This window comes from Oryx dammah, unplaced genomic scaffold (assembly GCF_014754425.2).
Source record: "Oryx dammah isolate SB20612 unplaced genomic scaffold, SCBI_Odam_1.1 HiC_scaffold_11, whole genome shotgun sequence".
NCBI lineage: Eukaryota > Metazoa > Chordata > Mammalia > Artiodactyla > Bovidae > Oryx > Oryx dammah.
The window spans coordinates 20,661,633-20,686,689 of NW_024070195.1; the positions used below are offsets into that span (position 1 = coordinate 20,661,633).

Here is a 25,057-nt window from a genome sequence, read left to right on the forward strand (position 1 = left end):
AGGGATACATGGAGGCTTACTAAGATTCTACCTACTTCATTTCATCTAAGTCCATGAAGTTACTTTGTAGCTGATTTAGATTATTGAGCAAGTTGCTCTGAAACTGGGCTTTGTGATACCAGATTCAATGGTGCATAAAGTATCCATGTTCAGTAAAGATACTCTATGGAGACTCTCAATTCTCAGGGAAAGAATATTGAGAAAAATCTCCTCACTCTTAATCGGTCTGTATAAAGACTTAATGCTGCACAATGGAACACAAAGAATGGCCATTTGAAAACCGCGCTTCCCTTTAAATATTGGTTATCATTTGGCCCACATTCCATAAAATTGTGCCTGCCCAGTAGAGTGCTTTATTCATGGATATCGTTCAGTTACTTCTGATCATCAGAGAATAGATACTAGGGAGGCTAGCGATAGCAAATGAATACTTAGAAATAGAGGCAGTATAGACTTTAAGCTGGTGAATTCTGGAATGGGGAAAAAAGAAGAGAAAAACTAGCAACCTAAACTTAAATAAAAGACAGGGAATGAAAGGACATCTATCATCTATAGTTTTTCAAAGATGTGAGGGAAAAATCTTAATGAAAGAAGTGAAAAATCCATAGAGAGATAAACAAGGAAGGTTCCAGAGGTTGTTGGAGAGAATGAGCTTGATGTTAAATGAGCCAGGATATTTATTGCTTCAGAAGAAAGGCAGGATAGAGAGATTTGAAGTGGTCAGGAGGGCTCTGACAACTGGAGGTTTTTCTCAGTGTAGTTGATGATCTTATGGGGATGATGGTGGTGGCTGAATAGGGATGAAGAATGAGGCCTGAGAGCGTGGGCTTATGACGTTGACAGAGAAGCCAGGTCACAGCAGCAGTGACAGTTCCATACAGCTCCCTTATCAGTCCCCTGCCCAGTCAACAACTGATCTGGTTTAAACAGCCTCTTGGCAAACCACGATATGGTCCTACTGCCCCCAAACAAACTGTCCTCAAGTGTTCCAAAGCAGCACCAACTTCTCCACATGGGAGACAGACTCCTTATTTAGAAGAGGTGCGGGAATCGATAGTGAGGAGATCCACTTGGGATTCTGTATAAAAGACTTCTCTTTCTCAGATGTATTAATGCAACTTTTTGAGCCAGGAAATTAAGACCAAGATTCCTGGGTACAAGAGTGTTGCAGAGAATTTGAAAGTGAATATAAAAGATAAACACCAGGAGCTACTCCACGAGTCTTCTCTTTTCTTCACTGCTGCTGCTGCTAAGTCACTTCAGTCGTGTCCGACTCTGTGCGACCCCATGAACGGCAGCCCACCAGGCTCCGCCGTCCCTGGGATTCTCCAGGCAAGAACACTGGAGTGGGTTGCCATTTTCTTCTCCAATGCATGAAAGTGAAAAGTGAAAAGTGAAAGTGAAGTCGCTCAGTTGTGTCCGACTGTTGGCAACCCCATGGACTGCAGCCTACCAGGTTCCTCCGCCCATGAGATTTTCCAGGCAAGAGTACTGGAGTGGGGTGCCATTGCTGACTTTTCTTCTAATTACCAGTTATTTGATGTTATCAGTCACTACTGATAGTAGGATCCCTATATCTCTATTTTTAAAGTGTCCTCTGCCGGGTGGAAAAAGGGATTCTTTCTGCAAGGGTTGACAGCCTTCAGGCTCACTCACTTTTAAGTTCAAGTCTCCACTTGGGTAGAGTAATGACACAAGCTGTCTGGGGCGTGAAACAAGAAAGCTTCAGTTGCATTACAAATCCGCCCCACGCCTGTCATCCCAGAAGCAATGTGAACTATTTCAACTCCGGTGGCATGTGTGTCTCCTGGGAAGCACCTTTCCCTTCTTCTCACCCAGAGACAGTGTGGCACCATCCCTCCTCTACTTACTTGTGAAGGATGTGACTCGAGTTTTTTTCCAGAAATATTTCTCACCACAGCCCAGCATCACTTTAAGTGGGGTGCAGGGGAGATAAGCATGAAAGCCACAGGCCTTGAAATTGTACCATTGTCCCTTCCCCTTTTCACCAATCCAAATTTCAGACAACACAAACTGTCTCAACTCTTATTCTTTTCCCACAGTGAGAGCCCCTTAAAATGCTGGGACCTATTCTGTAACAGAGCAAATAGATGTAAACTGGAGCAAACTTTATAATGGGAGGTACACCAATGCCATCATTTTTACCATCTCCAACAAATGATAAGACAAGGTGGGAGAAAGGTAGAACTGGGGTCCTATGTGGATTCTTCTTACTGGGAATTGAAAGTCCAAAAATTGTCCTTTGAGGGTGTAGCTTACTCACACAGTTTTGCTGGCTTCTGAGTTTTAGCCCCACATATGGTTAGTTTAAGCTATTACCCCTCCCCACACTTGGTATGTAATGTAGTGGGGAGGCTCCAATAGGATCCAAAGTCTACAGCAAAGACAGTAATCCCTTCCAGGTTTCCATTCACCCTCTTTAACATCAAAAATTCTCAGGATCCTATTTTTAAAAAATTCCTAGAATTCAAGCAATGGTCCAATGGCTAGTGTTAGCAGCAGGCCTAAGGGTCACATGAATATCTACTTTCTTTTCCCCTAGCTTTATTGAGGTTAACTGACAAATAAAATGTAAGGTATTTAAAGTATACATAATGATGGCTTAATATATGTACGCACTGTAAGGATTCCTGAACATCTGCTTTATTGTAACACAAATGTAAGGGAAACGCTTTTTCTTAGTACAATGGAGGCAAAGATGGAGTTTTCAGAACAATGTTTTTATTTAAGAATTAACGGAAAACAAAAACATTAAAGCATAGGAATACACTGACTGAATACAAGTGTCTTGTTTGGTCTGAAATCTTGATAAAGTTCCTCTAACTACTTACCTGAGGTAGATTTAGGTTGGCACTCTCTCAAGAGAACCTCCCTCCATTCCAGAAGTTACCTTCTAGTTTTGGTTACAGGCTCCCAAGTGGTCCTCTCCAACCTCAGGTTATTCTATATGAGTAATACCAACACCCTTTCCCCCCCATGGTTAAAAGCCCTCAGACTTATTTCATACCCTCAAAGTTTTGGTTGAGGGATGGTCCATCCTTAATTTACTTAAAGACTAGAGACAATTACCAGTAAGATTAGTTGAAAGGAGCAGGTCATTGCCCCACCAAAGTTACAACTGTGTCCTCCAAGTTCTAATGACCAACAAGTAGCCATAAGGACTAATTTTCATCACCACCAAGCCATACATCCAATACTATTTTAAGAATTACAACTGTCAAACATGTACTAGTGACAGGTATTATTTTCATCAAAAAGAAACAAATAAATCTTGTGTGTTTTATCACACTGAGCAAGTCTTTATGGTGTAAGAGCTAATGAAAATTACTAAAACACATCAGATCAAATAGATCTGTTTTTTAAAAGAAAAAACAGCCTAGAATCAAATTCCGTATCACTGAGTTATATCCTCTGACCCTAAGATTATCAAGGTCACCAACCTGTTATTAGGATCAAAGCTTGGAGCCATACACAAGGTGGCAGTGTAGCAGCTGGCCACCCCCATGAGTCCAAACACCAATGCTGTCTAGAGTTCAGGATCTGCTAAGATAAATCAGAGGACCGCAAATATTTATTCACCAGTCTACAGTCCCAAATACTGTAGGACTCTTAAGTATTTATATTAAAGGTCTTTTAATCTGAGGGAAGGGGGAAAAAAACCTCACAAGCATGCATTTATAGATCCCTGGATTAATTAAGAGTGTTTCCGGAGAATGTTAAAGGTAATCATAATTATACTAAAATTGGAGATAAGTGCTTATCTTGAAACCTCTGATGAATGCCAACTCCTTTTCCCTTCTGGCATTTAGAATCCTACTTTACAAGCCAAATGTACACCTTATATTGTGGTGACTTGTCTTTTCCCCAGAAATAAAAAACTATTCTCTTTCCTTGGCAGAACTAAAATAAATCAAAGGTATATCATGAGGCTTGGATTTGCTATAAACAGGAAGATGGAGTGGGGGGAAAAAAAACACTACCAGCTTTTCAGTCAGGATTCTTAAAATCAGTCGTTTCTTCATTAATAACGTATCAGTATGCGTTTTATTCTGTGCTGACTCCGACTTGAGTCTTTATGTCAGCCTTCCCTTAAACACTTTGCAGGGAGTTGACTGAGTATATCTTACCATTGAAAGAAACATGATAGATGAAGTCACAAAAATATGGCAACTAGCAAAATCATAATGATCATCCTGGAATTTGCACTTCTGTGTTGATAACAAACAAATCTCTTAAAGCTGAAACTGGGAATACCAGTAATAATCCAAAAGATACTTTAGGGTGAGGACTGAAGGTATGCCGCAATTCACATCAAGTAAAATGCTGAGCATTCTGCCTTCTTATGAGGTTGGTCCTCCAAAGGGGAAATTCTGGGGAGTGTTTTGATCTAGGTCACTACTCCCTAGTTGTTTAGTTCTTTTCACAACCAGCAGAAGGTTCCCATGCTGGTATCAACACACTAGTCCCCATTCTACCCGAGAATTAGAAAATCAACAGAGGCAAAGTCAATGTACTTGTTTCCCCAACAGTAACACATGCCAGCCACACTTTCTATCTCAATTAGTCCTTTCTTTTATTGGAGTTCCAAATTTTAAAAACTGAAAGTAAAGCAAGCATTCAGTGGTTCAGATAAAAGAAAAGCATCTTTACCTGAGTTACCCATCAGGCCTCCTCTGACCTGCCCTAGCTCTTCCCAGAACAAGTTTCTGGGTATCTAAACATAATAGTTTGCATGTCGACTCCATTAAAATTCATCTCTACTACAGGGGTCAACTAACCATGAGAACAGTTCTCATACCTATTAAATGTACACAGTCCACAGTGAGACCTCTACAGAGGTCTACAAAATGCTCTCCAGGTAGGTTCTTTGGGGCCCAATAAGGTAGAGATTTCCTGCAAGGATTTTCCCCCCCGAGACTTAGGGTTATTTATAGGGTCTTTCACTTATATAAGTTCCCTGGTGTACAAGAACTGATCATTGACAGAAGTTTTTCTCATTCAGAGAATTCATAAGGTCCTTTTGGGGGGGAGGGGTTTGCAAACCCAAGAAGGCTCTCCACTTAATGCTTTTGCCATATTCAAGGCAAATACACAAATTTTCACCTGTATGGCTTCTCTGATAGGTAATAAAGTCACAGTTATGTTAAGAGGCTTTTTTCACAACTGTTGGGGCTTCTTTCCAGTGGGGCTTTCTGACGTCCAATGAGGCGTGCACACTGTCTGAAGCACTGTTTCACAGGGCATTAAAAAAATATCATCCTCTGATCTGAATTCTCTTGGAATGAGGAGAGGTGAGCATTGCTAGAGAGCTTTCTCACATTCACCGAACTTGTAAGTTTCCCACCTATATAAATCCTCTAGTGGGTGATCAGACATGAGCTTGGACTGAGGTTTTCCGAAAACTCAGGGCATTTGTAAGGTTTCTCACTGGAGTGATTGATATGGTTCTGTAAAGACAGCTCTCTGGTCAAACTATTTCTCAAGTTCCTACAACTACAGATTTTCTGGTCCCCAATAAAGTCTGAGCTCTGAGGAAAGTCTAAGATTTGCTTTGAGTTCTCCATCTTAAGTGAGTTCTCTTACATTGTAAATACATCCTTTTTTTTAAATGGTACAATAACTTCTTGTCTGGTCAAGACATCTGTGAGGCTTCTGATACATGGGGAGGGCTGAGCTCAAGACCTTTCTCAGCCACATTACAGATATATGGTTTTTCACCGATGTGGATTGTCTGATGTTGAAGAAGGGCTGAGCTCTGATGAAAGCTTTTATCACAGACACTGTATTTATAATGCAGCTCCTCTGTCTGTGTTCTCATTTTCTGTTGGGCAACGAAGTCCATGCCTAAGAGGAAGCCACTCTCACATGCAGACCACTGATGTGGTTTCTCTTCCATGTGAATTCTTTGATGCACAATAAGGTCTGAACTACAGCTGAAGCTCTTCTCATATTCAAGGCATTTAAAAGTGTGAGTGTGAGTTGCCTGGTGCCTGATGAGGTTGGCACTCCGGGTAAAACTTCTCATACATTCCAAGCATTTATACGGCTTCTCACCTGTGTGGACTCTCTGGTGTACAATAAGGTCTGATTTCTGGCCAAAGCATTTCTCACAGGCACCACACTTATAGGGCTTCTCCCCAGTATGTACTCTTTTATGAACAATGAAGGCTGACCGGTGTCGGTAACTTTTCTCACACTTATTACATTTGTAGGGTCTTTCACCAGTATGAGTTCTCTGGTGGCTAATAAGATCGGATTTCCCACTAAAAGCTTTTTCACACTCCAGACACTTAAACGGTTTCTCACCCGTGTGAGTTCTTCGGTGCCTTATGAGGTTTGTACTTCGGCTGAAGCATTTATCACACTCACTACACAGGTACGGTTTCTCGCCTGTATGGCTTCGCTGGTGGACAAGCAGATCAGAGCTCTGACCAAAATTCTTGCCACAGATATCACATGTATAGAATTTTTTACCTGCATGCGTTCTCTGGTGTCCTGAAAGGGCTAAGTGGTGCCAAAAGCTCTTCTCACATTTGCTACATTTATAAGGTTTCTCATAACTGTGGATCCTCTGATGAGAAATAAGATCTGAGCTTTGGATGAAAGTTTTCTCACACATATCACATCTATAAGGTTTCTCCCCAGTGTGGGTTCTCTCACACATAATAAGAGCTAAGTTTTCACAAAAGTTTTGTTCACATTCAAGGCACTGGTATATCTGATCATCTATTTGAGTAATCTCATGCACATGAATAAAAATCTTTTTACCCTTCTGAGGGCATACATGATATATTTTCCTTTTTTGAGTTCTCTGATTATATCTCTCTTCTGAAGTGTACATTTTCTATGGCTCTCTCCTAGGGAGTTTTCCACTGGTCTTCCTGACCCATCATTTTCTTCATAGTCATTTTCTCGATAAGAACTTGAAAGATACATCTGTCTTAGGCCTTTCAGTCATGAGCAGTTTCTCTTTACAAGTTTCCAGCATCACATGCACTCGTTCTTTATGTGGTATTTACAACCCTGTGAGACAAAGAAGAAATATTATTTATATTTCCATAACTAAAATGCTCAAAATTAAAATTGGTGTAGCAAAGACAGAATTTCTGCATCAAATTCCACAAGTGCTCTACGTTTTACAGGGGTTGACAGCAGTAAGGTTTTCTCTAACTAAAACAAATCAGCAACACATACATGGAAAGTACCAGGAAGAACTGTTTCTTTAATCAACTCAAGTGATCTCCAAACCAGGATTCCTCCTCTTCCCTTGGTTCATCTGAGTAATCAAGACATCTAATAATTAATATGCCTGCTCTTGAGGAAAACAACCCCAAAGTGACTATGACTACCTGTGCAGTCCTTTCTGTAGAACGTTTGGAAGAAAATGGTTAATGATTATTAGAATTCTCAGTGTAAAGAGAGAGAAAAGTTTTTCTTACTATCATCCTAGCTGTGTGATGTCTGGCAAGTTTCTTAATCACTCTGTAGCTAGTTTTTTCATTTATAAAATGGATGAATGATGGAAGTTACCTCACATCATTGAGTTGAATAATAAGTTAATCAATATTTCATGGTAAGCATTCTGTGTTAGCTCTTACAATAACTATTATGATAAAGGGATCTAAGATTCTGCTTTGATATGATCATAAGAGCACAAACCTTGCTCAAAAAGAAAAATGACTGTAGCTAAAAGCCTGGGCTTCAAACCTGTCTTTAATGCCAGGCTTTTCTTTGTACAGTAAAGGGATATGGAACGGGTTTTCTTGTTTTTAGAGGGATGCACATGTATTGAAATACCCAAAGATTGAGCGTCTTAAAGAAGTCCTTATACACAGAAAGATCACAATTATATAATTCTCCTTTATAACATTATTGAAAAGGGCCCTGTGCTCAGAGTCTAACCACTCTGCTCTTCCTCCCCAGTAAGACAGACAATCACATCTTCAAATGACTGGGAGATTAAAAAGGAGAGACAGACACAAGAGAGACACTGAGGTCTTTCTGTCGTTGTCATTTAGTCACCAAGTCGTGTCCAACTCTTTTGCAACCCCATGGACTGGAGCCCACAGGCTCCTCTGTCCATGCAATTGCTCAGGCAAGAATACTGGAGTGGGTTGCTACTTGTTTCTCCAGGGGATCTTCCTGACCCAGGGATTGAACCCTTTTTTCCTGCATTGGCAGTCGGATTCTTTATCACTGAGCTGCCTGAGGTCTTTCTACTCAGGCCCTATCTTCTGTAGCGCTACACCATTAGATAAGTTAAAGATTAAAGCCCAATAGGAAATACAGGAATATAGACTAACACTAAGGAAAACAACAGGCTGATTCAAGGGAGAAAAAGATAAATGTAATAAGCTATTGTATTTATCAACTACCAATGATATACTAAAGAAGAAACAAGAGAAAGAGAGGGGGAAGAAACACCATTTTCCATATCCTTCACACTTACTCTTTTCAAATGGTCATTTCATGTTTGACCTCATATATTCAAACCCCCTCCTCTGTCACCTAAAGAATAAAAACTGATGACTGTGCTTTCTATTTTACTGAGAATATCTAAGGATGGAAAAAAACAAAAACATAAAAAACACTTGCACATGCTCCCACCACAACAACCAACCTCTTGCAAGTGTGGTCATGCACTCCATCTTTCCTTCTGCTACCATGGATGACAAACTGCCCCTGCTCAACCTAAGGACAATCTGTCGGTCGGGGTACTGGATTCCACCCCCTTTTCACCACAAGGACATCACTCCTGCAATTCTATCCTCTTTCTTCTGTAATACCAATTTGTTCTTTTCTACTAAATCATACTAATCAGCAAACTAGCTGTTACCTCTCCTAAAACAAAAGCACCAACAGGAAACTTCTCTCAACCACTTCATCCTCGAGCTACTTTCACTTCTTTGTTTCTCTTTACAGTAAAACTCAAAAGAAATCAATCTGTTCATTGTCTTTAATTCTTATCTTAAATCTTATCAAGGTTTCTGGAACATACTGCAAATACTCGCTTTCACTGCTCCAACAAAACTGCTCCTATTAGAACCTTCAAGCTCCTAGGAAATCTGACTCCCAGCTACCCCTCTGACACACTTCCCTGCACTTCTCATTTGTACTGCATGCCAGTCATCCTGCTCTCCTTGCTTTTGTTCAAACAATCCAGGTTCACTTCCATTTCAAGGTCTTTATGCTTGTAAGTCTCTCCCTGCTAAAGTGCTCATCCTCAAGATCTTCAAGGCTTCCTTTCTCATCTCACTCTCATCTTTGATAAACTGTCATATTCTCAATAAGGCCATAACTGACCATCCTATTTTAAATTATCACACATCCCAGATGACCCACACATGCAACACCCCTCCTCTCGTTTCATGTCTTATTTTTCTTCATAGAACATAAGCCCCTTAAAAGACAAGGATTTTAGTTCATTTCATTTGTTGCTGTTTCTCTAGCACCTGTGACACTGTCTGGCACAGAGCAAGTATGTTCACATATAATGATGTACTCTGTAGCTGTGAAACAGGATGAAGGTAACTTTTCTGAACTGATGTGGAGCAGTTTTCAGGATAAATTGTAAATTTTAGAAAGCCCTGGTGTAAAAAAGTATGCCATATTTTCTGTAAGAATGAAGTAGAACTTAAAAAGAATTTCAGAAAAGATAGAACTAATGAGTTTGGTTATTACAAGGGAGATGGAAATGGGATCAAAAGGACAGGAAAGTGAAACTGGTACCAAACGGTGAAGGAAAGAGAGTCATACTCTTCTTTAGTATATATTTTTGTAAAAACACACATTTTAACTTTTTAAACTGTTATATTTCACATATTCAATAAATAAATAAACAGAAAAGCTAGGGGAGAAAATAGTTAAAATAGAATTCAAATAAAAACAAAGAAGTCTGTATTTCAAATTAATAATAAAACTACCCAGGAGGAAAATAACTCAAAAAATTCTGTAATACAGTATTAGAATTTTATAAACTCAAACTAAAGATAAAAAGAACTATAAACAATTACTGAACTGTAATTAGCAGGAGTTTTCCCCCATGTTGGTAAAGGTTCACTACTTAATGCACAGACTAGGAATGACAAAATAAGTAAATATAAAGGCAACCAGATGTCTCACTGTCAGATAAGAGAGTCAGAAACAGAGAAAAGAGAAAGGCTAGAATGAACTCTGTATCTACAGTGTTTAACTGGAATTAGAAGTATCAGTAGGAAGTCAAGGTTTTGAAGTATAGACAGAAAAAATAGAAATGTTAACTTTTTTTTTTTTTTTTAAGACTCCTAATGTCTGCTGAGAGATCACAGAAACAACAGAATCCCAGTAGCAACAAGCATACCAAGCACTCAGATTTTGGTTTCTAAACACCATTTCCCACAGAAAGGAACCAGGGCTCATTGGAGAAATGGCTAATTTCAGGGTTTAGAAAGTACACAATCAACCTGGAACATCTTGTTGTTCCAGAAAACAAGGAAGTGCTCAGAAAGTGGTGATAATATGCTAAGAGGACCAGAAGCCTCACTGAAGGGGCTGCCACTACACAAATCTGGAATAAACATCAAAATAAATACAGACAATAATAAATTAATAATACAGTAAGAATCGATGAATCCATACTCATTTAAAAAGTGAATAAATAGTAAGGGAGAAAGGAAAGTTTTCTCCTTTATTAAAAAAGAAGCCAACAATTAAATGTAGATGAAATGATGGAATTAAAAACATCATGTCTCATCAAAAGAAGAGCAATAATTGTTTCAGGCAAAAATACAGTGGATGAAAAGTTTTATGAGAATCAGGATATTTACACAATCACAATATATCTCCCCACTGCTGCTGCTGCTGTGAAGTTGCTTTAGTCATGTCCGACTCTGTGCAACCCCATAGACAGCAGACCACCAGGCTTTGCCGTCCCTGGGATTCTCCAGGCAAGAATACTGGAGTGGGTTGCCATTTCCTTCTCCAATGCATGAAAGTGAAAAGTGAAGAGAGGTTGCTCAGTCGTGTCTGACTAGACATTTAATAATTACAAAGACAAAAAAAAGTAATTTCACAGAAACCTGGAAGATGCTATCTTAACTAATGATCAGTTAACGTCATCAATAACAAGATATAAAATTGTCTCCTAATATGACACAAAGAGAGGAACAGAACATTAAACATTGTAATCTGAATCTCATCAGGAGGAAACTCTAGACAAAGCCAAATTGAAGGAAATTCTGCCAAAGAAATGGCTTAAACTTAAAAAAAAAAAGTCAAAGTTATGGAAGACAAAATCTGAGGATATGTTCCACAATAAAGACATAACAAATGAAATGGGTGATGGTGGATTGGATCTTGGACAACAAAAATAACTTGTTTTTCTTTTTCTAAAATGACATTAGTGGAACAACTGGCTAAACTCTAATAAGGTCTCGAGATCAGATAATAGTATTATATGAAAGTTAATTTCCTTACTTTGATAACTGTAATGATAATAAAAGAGAATAGACTTGTTTTTAGGGAATAAAAAATTAAGTATTTAGGACAGGCTTTTTCAACTAGCATTCTGGGAAAGAATGAAGACCTATGGAAAATGATTTGAGTAACTATTTTTTTAATTCTCCCAAAGATGCATATAGCTAGTAGCACTACATGGGAGAGAAGTTAATTCATTAAATACCTATGACTTTAGGACTTAATTCTCTCATCATTTAAGATGAGGCATTATGTCTGTAACTTACTCTCAAAATGTTCAGGAAAAAAAAGGTACACAAAGGTACATGTATGTACAAAGAAGTAAGTAGACAGACTCATAAAACAAATACAGTAAATGTTAACATTTAGGGACTGTGGGTGAAGGGTGTATGAGCATTCTTATATTATTTTACAACTTTTTGTAAATATTAAATTATTTCAAAATTTAAATGTATCTTATCTTGTGTTTTAAAAACATGGGTGCTGAGAGTTGGTATACTATGCCAGCTAAATTTGAATGTTCAAACCCTGGAATCAGATTTTGGTTCGAATTCCCACTATGTTCTTTTGTAGCTATGAGAACTTGGGTAAGTTACTTCCTTTACCTTTTATTTCCCTTTTGATAAAATGAGGAGGATACTATTACATGTCTTAAGGAGCTGCCAGGAGAACTAGGATACTGTCAATAAAGGACCTGGCTCAGGATCTGGGTGCTCAATTAACAGATGCTCAGTAAATGGCAGGTTCTATTATTTTCTTAATTCCATCTTCAGGGTCACAAAAACCCTAACATTTCTTGAGGTCATCCCCTGTGCCTGTCTCTTATGCACAGCCTTGTTCAAAACGCATTAAGATAATTAACTAAATAATAAAAAATAAAATAACTCAATCTGCTGCTGCTGCTGCTGCTAAGTCGCTTCAGTCGTGTCCTACTGTGTGTGACCCAATAGACGGCAGCCCACCAGGCTCCGCCATCCCTGGGATTCTCCAGGCAAGAATACTGGAGTGGGTTGCCATTTCCTTCTCCATGCATGAAACTGAAAAGTGAAAGTGAAGTCTCTGAGTCATGTCCAACTGTCAGCAACCCCATGGACTACAGCACACCAGGCTCCTCCGTCCATGGGATTTTCCAGGCAAGAGTACTGGAGTGGGGTGCCATTGCCTTCTCCTATAACTCAATCAGTTAATGATTAATGAGGATTATGCAAAAGCTAGGAAAAAAAAACATTACGGAGAAATGTTAGAAGGAAAAGGAAGACTTCAGAATCACAGCTAAGTAAAACTCTGGAGTCATAGAAACAGCTACTATAAGACAGTGGTTTTCCAGGAGTTTTCCAAAATGTGTACTACTGTTAAGGTCAATAGGAGAGTTAAAAAGTATAAACATACAATTCTGAGCATGGTCATAGCCTGGTAAATGAATTATAATATTCCCTAATTTTATTAGTTCAGGGTGTCATATTTGCCCTAAACGGCCAATAATTTGTAGGGCACTAAGGAAAAAAATTAAAAATAAGGAAACCATTTTCTTATTCATATTTGAGTCTTTTAGATGGATGTCAGCACCTAGAAAATAACATACAGTCTGGCTGTCAAAATTTAAAGTAAATCATGATACTTCCCTAGTGAAAAATACTGTAACTGTTTCTACCACACTAACAATAAAACCTAAGGTTCTCACCGCACCATCTAATGTAGTTTTTCTGCCTCCCATAACACCTTAGAATCTTTACACTTGCTCCATCTACCTAGAATGCTTTTCACCCAAGGAGTTTGCTCCTTTATTTGACTCAAGTCTCTGACTGAAAATTATTTCCTCAAAAAGAGGCACATCTTGGCAACTTTAACTAAAACAGCTATGTCCCCTTAGCAGTATTATTTCTCTTCATAGCACTTATCATCCAACTTTGTGGTATTTTATATCTGTTCATTTATTTCTCTCTCCTATTAGAATATAACTTTCATTATGGTTAGGACTTAAGTCTTTTGTTTACTGCAATATTCCTAGTGTCTAGAATATGTCTGTTGAATGAATGAAAAATATGAATGAATATCAGAACCAAACAAGAGTCATCATCCTCCTCTAAGCCTCAGTAGCAATCTAGGCTAGGCTAACAGCCCTACCCGTTTCAAATGGCAAACCAAAATATATCCTTCAAGTCTCAGCTTCAGAGTACCCTATGCTAAGAAGTTTCTCTTATCTCATCCTAGGAAAAGACTGGTTCTCACTTCATGGCTATGGCTAGGATTGGAGTACACAGAACAGCCAGGCTGGCAATAAAAGTCCAAGCAGAAAGGCTGAGTGTAGAACTTCAAAGACCAAGGCCATCATCCTTACAGTTAAAGGATGTATGCGACAAGCAGATTAAAGTCAATAAAGCACTACTGTCCGAGGCTAGGGGTGGCGGCCGAGAGGAGCTACCCTGCGTCTCAGGTTAGAGGCGGCCAGGAGGAGCCACCCTATGCCCAAGGCCAGGGGTGGTGGCCGGGAGGAGTAACCCCACGTCCAAGGAGTGGTGGCTGCGCGGGCACAGGAGGGCCTCGAGGAGCTATCCCACGTTGAAGGTCAGGAAGGGTGGTGGTGAGGAGATACCCCTCATCCAAGGTAAGGAGCAGTGGCTGCGCTTTGCTGGAGCAGCCGTAAAGAGATACCCCACGCAAGGTAAGAGAAACCCAAGTAAGATGGTAGGTGTTGCAAGAGGGCATCAGAGGGCAGACACACTGAAACCATACTCACAGAAAACTAGTCAATCTAATCACACTAGGACCACAGCGTTGTCTAACTCAATGAAACTAAGCCATGCCTGTGGAGCAACCCAAGACGGGCGGGTCATGGTGGAGAGGTCTGACAGAATGTGGTCCACTGGAGAACGAAATGGCAAACCACTTCAGTATTCTTGCCTTGAGAACCCCATGAACAGTATGAAAAGGCAAAATGATAAGAGGAACTCCCCAGGTCAGTAGGTGCCCAATATGCTACTGGAGATCAGTGGAGAAATAACTCCAGAAAGAATGAAGGATGGAGCCAAAGCAAAAACAATACCCAGCTGTGGATGTGACTGGTGATAGAAACAAGGTCTGATGCTGTAAAGAGCAATATTGTATAGGAACCTGGAATGTCAGGTCCATGAATCAAGGCAAACTGGAAGTGGTCAAACAAGAGATGGCAAGAGTGAACATCGACATTCTAGGAATCAGCGAACTAAAATGGACTGGAATGGGTGAATTTAACTCAGATGACCATTATATCTACTACCGCGGGCAGGAATCCCTCAGAAGAAATGGAGTAGCCATCATGGTCAACAAAAAAGTCTGAATTGCAGTACTTGGATGCAATCTCAAAAACGACAGAATGATCTCTGTTCGTTTCCAAGGCAAACCATTCAATATCACAGTAATCCAAGTCTATGCCCCAACTAGTATAATACTGAAGAAGCTGAAGTTGAACAGTTCTATGGAGACCTACAAGACCTTTTACAACTAACACCCAAAAAAGATATCCTTTTCATTAGAGGGGACTGGAATACAAAAGTAGGAAGTCAGGAAACACCTGGAGTAACAGGCAAATTTGGCCTTGGAATGAGGAATGAAGCAGGGCAAAGACTAAGAGTTTTGCCAGGAAAATGCACTGGTCATAGCAAACACCCTCTTCCAACACAAGAGAAGACTCGACACATGGACATCACCAGATGGTCAACACCGAAATCAGATTGATTATAGTCTTTGCAGCCAAAGATGGAGAGGTCTATACAGTCAACAAAAGTAAGACCAGGAGCTGACTGTGGCTCAGATCATGAACTGCCTATTACCAAATTCAGACTGAAATTGTAGAAAGTAGGGAAAACCGCTAGACCATTCAGGTATGACCTAAATCAAATCCCTTATGATTATACAGTGGAAGTGAGAAATAGATTTAAGGGCCTAGATCTGATAGATAGAGTGCCTGATGAACTATGGAATGAGGTTTGTGACATTGTACAGGAGACAGGGATCAAGACCATCCTCAGGGAAAAGAAATGCAAAAAAGCAAAATGGCTATCTGGGGAGGCCTTACAAATAGCTGTGAAAAGAAGAGAAGCGAAAAGCAAAGGAGAAAAGGAAAGATATAAGCATCTGAATGCAGAGTTCCAAAGAACAGCAAGAAGAGATAAGAAAGGCTTCTTCAGCGATCAATGCAAAGAAATAGAAGAAAACAACAGAATGGGAAAGACTAGAGATCTCTTCAAGAAAATTAGAGATACCAAGGGAACATTTCATGCAAAGATGGGCTCAATAAAGGACAGAAATGGTATGGACCTAACAGAAGCAGAAGATATTAAGAAGAGGTGGCAAGAATACACAGAAGAACTGTACAAAAAAGATCTTCACAACCGTGATAATCATGATGGTGTGATCACTCATCTAGAGCCAGACATCCTGGAATGTGAAGTCAAGTGGGCCTTAGAAAGCATCACTACGAACAAAGCTAGTAGAGGTGATGGAATTCCAGTTGAGCTATTTCAAATCCTGAAAGATGATGTGAAAATGCTGCACTCAGTATGCCAGCAAATTTGGAAAACTCAGCAGTGGCCACAGGACTGGAAAAGGTCAGTTTTCTTTTCATTCCAATCCCAAAAAAAGGCAATGCCAAAGAATGCTCAAACTACCACACAATTGCACTCATCTCACATGCTAGTAAAGTAATGCTCAAAATTGTCCAAGCCAGGCTTCAGCAATACATGAACTGTGCACTTCCTGATGTTCTAGCTGGTTTTAGAAAAGGTAGAGGAACCAGAGATCAAATTGCAAACATCCACTGCATCATGGCAAAAGCAAGAGAGTTCCAGAAAAACATCTATTTCTGCTTTAATGACTATGCCAAAGCCTTTGACTGTGTGGATCACAATAAACTGTGGAAAATTCTGAGAGAGATGGGAATACCAGACCACCTGACCTGCCTCTTGAGAAATCTGTATGCAGGTCAGGAAGCAACAGTTAAAACTGGACATGGAACAACAGACTGGTTCCAAATAGGAAAAGGAGTACGTCAAGGCTGTATACTGTCACCCTGCTTATTTAACTTATACGCAGAGTACATCATGAGAAATGCTGGACTGGAAGAAACTCAAGCTGGAATCAAGATTGCTGGGAGAAATATCAATAACCTCAGATATGCAGATGACACCACCCTTATGGCAGAAAGTGAAGAGGAACTAAAAAGCCTCTTGATGAAAGTGAAAGTAGAGAGTGAAAATGTTGACCTAAAGCTCAAAATTCAGAAAACGAAGATCATGGCATCTGGTCCCATCACTTCATGGGAAATAGGTGGGGAAACAGTGGAAACAGTGTCAGATTTTATTTTGGGGGGGCTCCAGAATCACTGCAGATGGTGATTGCAGCCATGAAATTATAAGACGCTTACTCCTTGGAAGAAAAGTTATGACCAACCTAGATAGCATATTCAAAAGCAGAGACAGTACTTTGCTGATTAAGGTCCGTCTAGTCAAAGCTATGGTTCTTCCTGTGGTCATGTATGGATGTGAGAGTTGGACTATGAAGAAGGTTGAGCGCCGAAGAATTGATGCTTTTGAACTGTGGTGTTGGAGAAGACTCTTGAGAGTCCCTTCGACTGCAGAGATCCAAGGAGATCAGCCATGGGATTTCTTTGGAAGGAATGATGCTAAAGCTGAAACTCCAGTACTTTGGCCACCTCATGCGAAGAGTTGACTCATTGGAAAAAGACTCTGATGTTGGGAGGGATTGGGGGCAGGAGGAGAAGGGGATGACAGAGGATGAGATGGCTGGATGGCATCACTGACTGGATGGACGTGAGTCTGAGTGAACTCCAGGAGTTGGTAATGGACAGGGAGGCCTGGCATGCTGCGATTCATGGGGTCCCCAAAGAGTTGGACACGACTGAGCGACTGAATTAAAGCACTATCTACTAATGCTTACTCTATCAGGTCCCAGGCTAGGGATTATCTCATTTATTTTTCAATGATCACATGGATTATCTCATTTCATCTTTCCAAGATTGTAAAGTAGGTATTATGAGCAATGTTTGTACCTTACAGAGAGAAAAATGATGCTCAGGGCAGTTAAATAACTGAAAACTCACAGCTAGTAAATAGCAGAGCCAGGATGTAAATATCTATCTTCTGACTCCAGGGCCTCCACTGAGTATACTGTCTTTTGGGGCTGCAAATCAATCATGAAGGAATAATTAAAAGCCTATGGTGAATAAGCATCTTGGAAAAGAGTAGAAAATACACTAACATTGGTAGGCAGGGTTACCTCAGGAGTTAAGAAAGGGTCATGTATCTTCTTTCCAAGTGTCTTCTCCCATTCCTTCTTGTTCTCCAGTTTCCTTCACATGTCCCCTAAAACTCCACCATGTATACAGAAACACAGTTTGCTACGCTACTTACCGTAACAAGAAAGACTCAAGACTGTCTTCCTTTTGGCTCCAAAAGGTCTCCAGTCCATAGTTATTAACAATACTCAATTCTTCCCCCTCCTGGAGGAAAAGTCAAAAATTTAGAAATTTAAAATTTTTATGAAATTTAAAATTTTTCTGGCGCTGGACATCTAAAAATTGGTTCCCTTTACTTCCCAGTCTGGTCAATATCTTTCAATCATAACTTACCTCTTCCCACCTCTCCTCACATTGTTTTCTCCGAGAGCTCTAGACAAAATATTGAGAGTCCTTCTGGGTAATGACTAACTTCATAATAAAGCCCTGAATCCTGTTCTACTTGTTTCAATTTTTCGCCTCTGCTAAGTGTATTATCTCAACTTCTGAGGTCAATGACCCATTCTTCTACCACTATAAACCTCCAGATACAGTTGATAAGTGCAAATGACAAACTTGTATATAATGCCGGTTTCCAATAATAATTATGGGATGATTAAACCAGATTCCTTTGCATACAGACTGGATGAAACATGACCGATCTCTGCCTTAAAGACGGGGATGGGCGGTGGGTGGAGAACTCCATTCAACGTCCTTGTTTTTTTTTCCCCAGAGTGAAAGATACAGATCGCTTAGAAAAGTGCCCGGCAGTGTTTACTATTATTATCTCCAGGAACCACAGTACTATGCTTATCGTCTTTCAACTTTTCATTGACTGCCTTTCAGTCCGCCCTCAGGGGTGTTTCCAGACCCTGCACCGTCACGAGGAACAGAGGCCGCTCCTATCAGGCAGAGGCCGAGTGGTCTCCAGTCCCGCCGAACCCCTCCACACATCCCTGGGCCTCGCAGGCCATGCCCCTCCCAAGCCCCGCGGGCCGCGCTTACCCCGGCTGCAGCCGGCACCGCCCCTCTGCCTGGGAGGGCACTTCCGGTTACTCTCCGGACATTCGGGGTTTGGCTTTCCCTGCGGCCGCAGGCTTCGGACGGTGAACCTAAGGGCCCACCTTCGGGAAAAGAAGGAAAGCAAACCTGGGAGGCCGACGAGAGCCAGGAGCATCCTTCTTTGCGCGGCTGGGCGAGGGTAGCTGGGGCCAGAGCATCCAGTGTGCGATTTAAGGGCCAAAAAGGCCAGCTAGCTTCCCGAGCCCTTTCAGCCCGGCTGGGAAGCGGTCGGCGCAGCCCCGCCCCCGAGAATCACATGATCTCCCCGGTTCCGAGACCAGGGCGCTCCATCCCCGGCCTTTGGGCCAATAGGGACCGAGCCTTTGAAATGGGGGGCGGGGCCGTGGGGCGCCTGCGCTCCAGGGACTGTGGTGTTTCGGGGCGGAGCTGAAGAGGACTCTGCTTAAGGGTACTTTCTGACTCTGCGGAGGTATGGGGGTGGCTAGAGGAGCCCACTGCCAGCTTGTCTAAGAAGAAGCAACCCTGTTTATATTACAGTTTCCGACTTCTGTTCTCTTTCTTCAAGGCTGTTGAAAGAGAACTGTAGGCCAGAGTAGCGTTACAAGAGATGGATGCCTGCGACCCTGGGGAAAACACCCGGGAAGGATCTGAAAGAAATTGAGGCTCCCAAAGCACAGTGGAAGCGTTCCGTCATCTAAGATGTGGCCAGAGAGATGGATGAGATGCTTTAAAGAGGGGGTAGTGTTGGCTTTGTGTGGGTACAGGAAACTGCAGAGGACGATAGAACTGCTGTGATTGTAGGAGGTTTCCTAGTCCTTTATGATTGTGCTCCAGGACTGGAATCAACTTCAGTAATCACGTTTGGGTGGGAGCAGAAATGAGTTTTCTTTCAGATTGAAGTAAATGTATCTATATCTGCATCTCCCCCTGCTCAGTTGTTCAATGAAAAAAAGTTTCCTGAAAGCCCTCAGACATCAAAGGGGAAGGATGAGTACTGGGAATATAGAGAACAAAAGCCTGGGTAATGTGACCAAAGACTTGAATTGGGAGCACAACACTGAGATTAGGGAGTGGTGAGAGCATCATCAGGGTCTTAACACTCTTCAGTTCAGTTCAGTCGCTCAGTTGTGTCCCACTCTTTGCAACCCCACGGACTGCAGCACGCCAGGCTTCTCTGTCCATCCCCTACTCCCAGAGTTTACTCAAAGTCATATCCACTGAGTCGGTGATGCCATCCAACCATCTCATCCTCTGTCGTCCCCTTCTTCTCCCATCTTCAATCTTTCCCAGCATCAGGGTCTTTTCCAGTGAGTCAATTCTTCACATCAAGTGGCCAAAGTATGGAGCTTCAGCTTCACCATCAGTCCTTCCAAGGAATATTCAGGACTGATTTCCTTTAGGATGGACTGGTTGGACCTCCTTGCAGTCCACGGGACGCTCAAGAGTCTTACCCAACACCACAGTTCAAAAGCATCAATTCTTTGGTGCTCAGCTTTCACGTCCATATATGACTACTGGGAAAACCATAGTTTTGACTAGACGAACCTTTGTCAGCAAAGTAATGTCTCTGCTTTTTAATAAGCTGTCTCGGTCTAAGGAGCAAGCATCTTTTAATTTCATGGCTGCAGTCACCATCTGCAGTGATTTTGGAGCCCCCCAAAATAAAGAGCTCCCCCCAAATGAACACTGTTTTCACTGATTTCCCATCTATTTACCATGAAATGATGGGACCAGATGGCATGATCTTAGTTTTCTGAATGTTGACTTTTAAGCCAACTTTTTCACTCTCCTCTCTCACTTTCATCAAGAGGCTTTTTAGTTCGTCGTCACTTTCTGCCATAAGGGTGGTGTCATCTGCATATCTGAGGTTATTGATATTTCTCCTGGCAATCTTGATTCCAGCTTGTGCTTCATCCAGCCCAGCATTTCTCATGATGTACTCTGCATATAAGTTAAATAAGCAGAGTGACAATATACAGCCTTGAGGTATTCCTTTTCTTATTTGGAACCAGTCTGTTGTTCCATGTCCAGTTCTCACTGTTGCTTCTTGACCTGCATACAGATTTCTCCGGAGGCGGGTCAGGTGGTCTGGCATTTCCATCTCTTTAAGAATTTTCAACAGTTTGTTGTGATCCACACAGTCAAAGGCTTTGGCATAGTCATTAAAGCAGAAATAGATGTTTTTCTGGGACTCTCGCTTTTTTGAAGATCCAATGGATGTTGACCATTTGTTGCTAGAGCGACTTTGAGGAGGCCAAGGGCAAATGAGAAGCCACAGCAAGACATTAGGAAGGGCGAAATCGTGTTTAGAATCAAACCCCATACCCTCCAGAGACACTGAAAGGGCTCAAATATACCTTAACACTCTTACATTTAAGATAAACTAATCATGTTCCTAATTCTGGAATTCCTCCCCAGAGGAGCTGCAGCTTCGTTTTATGTTTGTTTTTAATGAAAATTTCTAAGTAAGGCCCCAATATTCTATATAGAGCCTTTTCAATAGTTGAAATCATTTTTAATAACTTCAGAGTATGTGATATATTCCAGACGTTGTTCTCATTTTACATGTATTATCTCATTATTGTGTTGAGTCACTAAATCACATCCAACTCTTTTGCTATCCCCATGGACTTTAGCCTGCCAGGCTCCTCTGTCCATGGAATTTCCCAGGCAAGAATAGTGGAGTGGATTGCCATTTACTTCTCCAGGGGATCTTGCTGCACCCAGGGATGGAACCCATGTTTCTTGCATTGTAGGCAGATTCTTTACCACTGAGACACCACTACCTCCTATTATCTCTTTAACTTGTAACACAAATTCAATAAGATGTTTGTTATTATTTTTATCTTAGGAGGAAACTGGTGCAGGAAGAGATTGAGTAACTTGTCCAGGATCACACACTTAGTAAGTAGTGAAGCTGAAATATGAACAGTCATGCCAGAGCCTGTGCTTGCCAGGATTGTATTATATGGCTACATCAGTAGTAGTGATTGTGTTGTAGTAAAATATTGAATTCTGATCTCTGCATTGTGTATAGGAAGGTCTCAGTAAGTGTTTAATTGAACCCTGTAGCTTTTTCTTTAAAGATACATTGACCCAAGCAAAGTGCTCATTTTGTTCATTGTTTCATTTACTCAACGGATGTTGATTGAACACTTCCAATTCACCAGACAGCAGGCTGAAGGTTAGGAATTTAAAGGTAGGAAAGACTCAGTTCCATTTCTCTGAGGTTTCACAGCACCAGGTGCCACATGGTGTGACAAAGTAGAAGTTACATAAAGTAGTCTGGGGACAGGGAGAAGGTATGCTTATCTGAGAAAGGGCCAGGAATGACTGTACAACGTGGGACTTGAGGTGAAGCTTGAAGATTAGAAGGAAGGAGTTGAAGATGGCGCTGGAATGGAGGATGGGAAATAGGTCAGAGATTTTCTAATGTGATTTCAATTCATGAAGTTTATCTTGTGGGGAATGGGAACCCATTCATAGAATAGTTCAGTTACCCCCAAACTTAAAATTTTTTAAAGTATGATTTTGTTTTAGTTTTAAATACAGAAGGTGGCAAAACAGGAAGCCTGGAAACCAAGATAAAGAATAAGAAAGAGCGGGCAGCAAATTGAACAAAAATAGGTCATGACAATCAAGGGAGAATTTCAATTAAATGTTTGTTGAGAACAATGTCAAATATTCTGAAAGATCCTGGATAACACCAAAGATTATTGAATAAGGTTTACATGATAATTATTATCTTCTAGGTGCTGTTTTAAGCACTTTTATAGTATTAGCTCACTTAATCATCCAACAACCCTATGTGTTTTAGTCCTTACAATAAGCCCCTGTTATAAACGAGGGAGATGAGGTACAAAACTTGGGCAAAATCATGCAGTTGATAAGCAGAATGGGGATTTAAATTCTGAGGGATCTGGCTTCTAAGTCTGTGCTTGTTACCACTACTCTATTCTATCTCTCTAAAGCGGCTCTGTGGAGTTTAGGAAAAAAGGTTTTTGTCTTTAGTAAGGGCAGCTTCTGTGGAATGTGGTGGAAAGGGAAATAGAGAATACAGGCAGTATCATCATATTCTGAAACATCTTTCAGAAGCTTCGCTATGAAGATGAACAAAGACCATCTCTAGCATAGAATACAGGACTTAAATATTGGTCAGGGCCTGAGGCTTCTGGGTGCAGGAGATTTTAATATGTTGTTAAAGGAAAAAAGTCAGTAGAGAGGTTGAGGATTCAGGAAAATGGTATTTGATGTAGAGAGGCCACTTACAAGACAGGAAAGGCTGGCGACTGCAGTACAAAGAGGAATTAGCCTTGAACAGAAGGTATCAGAGATCAAAGCAGAGAAATGTATCTGTATTGCTTTGGTCTTGTTCAGAAATGATTAAATCCACATTAAAAACCAGTAACCTGACCTGCCTCCTAAGAAATCTGTATGCAGGTCAAGAAGCAACAGTGAGAACTGGACGTGGAACAACAGACTGGTTCCAAATAAGAAAAGGAATACCTCAAGGCTGTATATTGTCACCCTGCTTATTTAACTTATATGCAGAGTACATCATGAGAAATGCTGGACTGAATGAAGCACAAGCTGGAATCAAGATTGCCAGGAGAAATATCAATAACCTCAGATATGCAGATGACACCACCCTTATGGCAGAAAATGAAGAGGAGCTAAAAAGCCTCTTGATGAAAGTGAAAGATGAGAGTGAAAAAGTTGGCTTAAAAGTCAACATTCAGAAAACTAAGATCACAGCATCTGGTCCCATCACTTCATGGCAAATAGATGGGGAAACAGTGGAAATAGTGACAGACTTTATTTTTTGGGCTCCAAAAATCACTGCAGATGGTGACTGCAGCCATGAAATTAAAAGATGCTTGCTCCTTGGAAGAAAAGTTATGACCAACCTAGACAGCTTATTAAAAAGCAGAGACATTACTTTGCCAACAAAGGTCTGTCTAGTGAAAAATATGGTTTTTCCAGTAGTCATGTATAGATGTGAGAGTTGGACTATAAAGAAAGCTGAGTGCTGAAGAATTGATGCTTTTGAACTGTGGTGTTGGAGAAGACTCTTGAGAGTCCCTTGGACAGCAAGGAGGTCCAGTCCATCCTAAAGGAAATCAGTCCTGAATATTCCTTGGAAGGACTGATGCTGAAGCTGAAGCTCCATACTTTGACTACCTGATGTGAAGAACTGATTCATTGGGAAAGACCCTGATTCTGGGAAAGACTGAAGATGGGAGGAGAAGGGGACAACAAAGGATGAGATGGTTGGATGGCATCACTGTGATGCACATGAGTTTGAGCAAGCTCCAGGAGCTGATGATGGACAAGGAAGCCTGGTGTGCTGCAGTCCATGGGATAACAAAGAGCTGGACATGACTGAGCAACTGAACTGACTGACTGACTGAACTAATGTATTTTTAGAAAATAAATCACCATGTTTATGCTTCAACAATGTCAATAGGATAGCATTGCTGTTTTTCACCTCCTGATTTCCTAGGGTATCTCAGATTTTTCCACTGAAGTATAACAAGACAAGAGGGGAATGAACAAATGCCTCAAAATGGCTTCTCACAGTGGTAAAATTCATTTGGGTGTCTCATTTATCATTAAAATTTATGTAGTTTGCAATCTACCCTACGATCTATTTGGGCACTGGAAATAGGAAATTAAAAAAAAATGGGTTCCTATCATTAATAAATCATAGTTGAAAATGAAATAGATATTTGCTTAGTTCATGAAAAATCTGTGAGACAAATTATTAATTTCCTCCCCCACATTCATGGTACTAACACCAGTCAGTGGTGATTTTTCAACTTTACGAAACTTAAGCTCAGGTATCTTATAATACCCACTGTCTGTCAGTCAATCAAGATGGATTTTGCTTTGCTGTCCCTGTGCATAAGGCAGTCAGTTCAGTCACTCAGTCATGTCTGACTCTGCAATCTAATGGACTGCAGCACACCAGGCCTCCCTGTCCATCACCAATTCCCGGAGCTTGCTCAAACTCATGTCCATTGAGTCAGTGATGCCATCCAACCATCTCAGCCTCTGTCATCCCCTTCTCCTCCCACCTTCAATCTTTCCCAGAATCAGGGTCTTTTCCAACGAGTCAGTTTCTCACATTAGGTGGCCAAAGTATTGGAGTTTCAGCTTCAGCATCAGTCCTTCCAGTGAATATTCAGGACCGATTTCCTTTAGGAATGACTGGTTTGATCTCCTTAAGGACCTTGAAATTTTCTGAAGTTCAGGCTGCTCAGAAGAGTAAATAAAGTGGGGATGGTA

The 25,057-nt window shown here is 40.9% G+C and overlaps 1 protein-coding gene across 3 annotated transcripts; it reads right to left on the reverse strand.

Moving 5' to 3' along the window:
* Positions 1-2,720: 2,720 nt before the first annotated feature.
* On the reverse strand, positions 2,721-19,064 carry ZNF322 (zinc finger protein 322). 3 transcript variants are annotated; one of them, XM_040249998.1, is made up of 4 exons: positions 18,752-19,056; positions 17,883-17,971; positions 17,573-17,652; positions 2,721-7,044 (listed from the first exon to the last, which is right to left on the reverse strand). In XM_040249998.1, the coding sequence occupies exon 4, from the start codon at positions 6,860-6,862 to the stop codon at positions 5,654-5,656; it is 1,209 nt and encodes a 402-aa protein (XP_040105932.1). In that variant the 5' UTR covers positions 6,863-7,044; positions 17,573-17,652; positions 17,883-17,971; positions 18,752-19,056; the 3' UTR covers positions 2,721-5,653. The 3 variants fall into 3 exon arrangements, with proteins under 3 accessions (XP_040105932.1, XP_040105930.1, XP_040105931.1); XM_040249996.1 differs by lacking the exon at positions 17,573-17,652 and having other exon boundaries at positions 18,752-19,064; XM_040249997.1 differs by lacking the exon at positions 17,573-17,652 and having other exon boundaries at positions 18,896-19,056.
* Between the last annotated feature and the right edge of the window lie 5,993 nt (positions 19,065-25,057).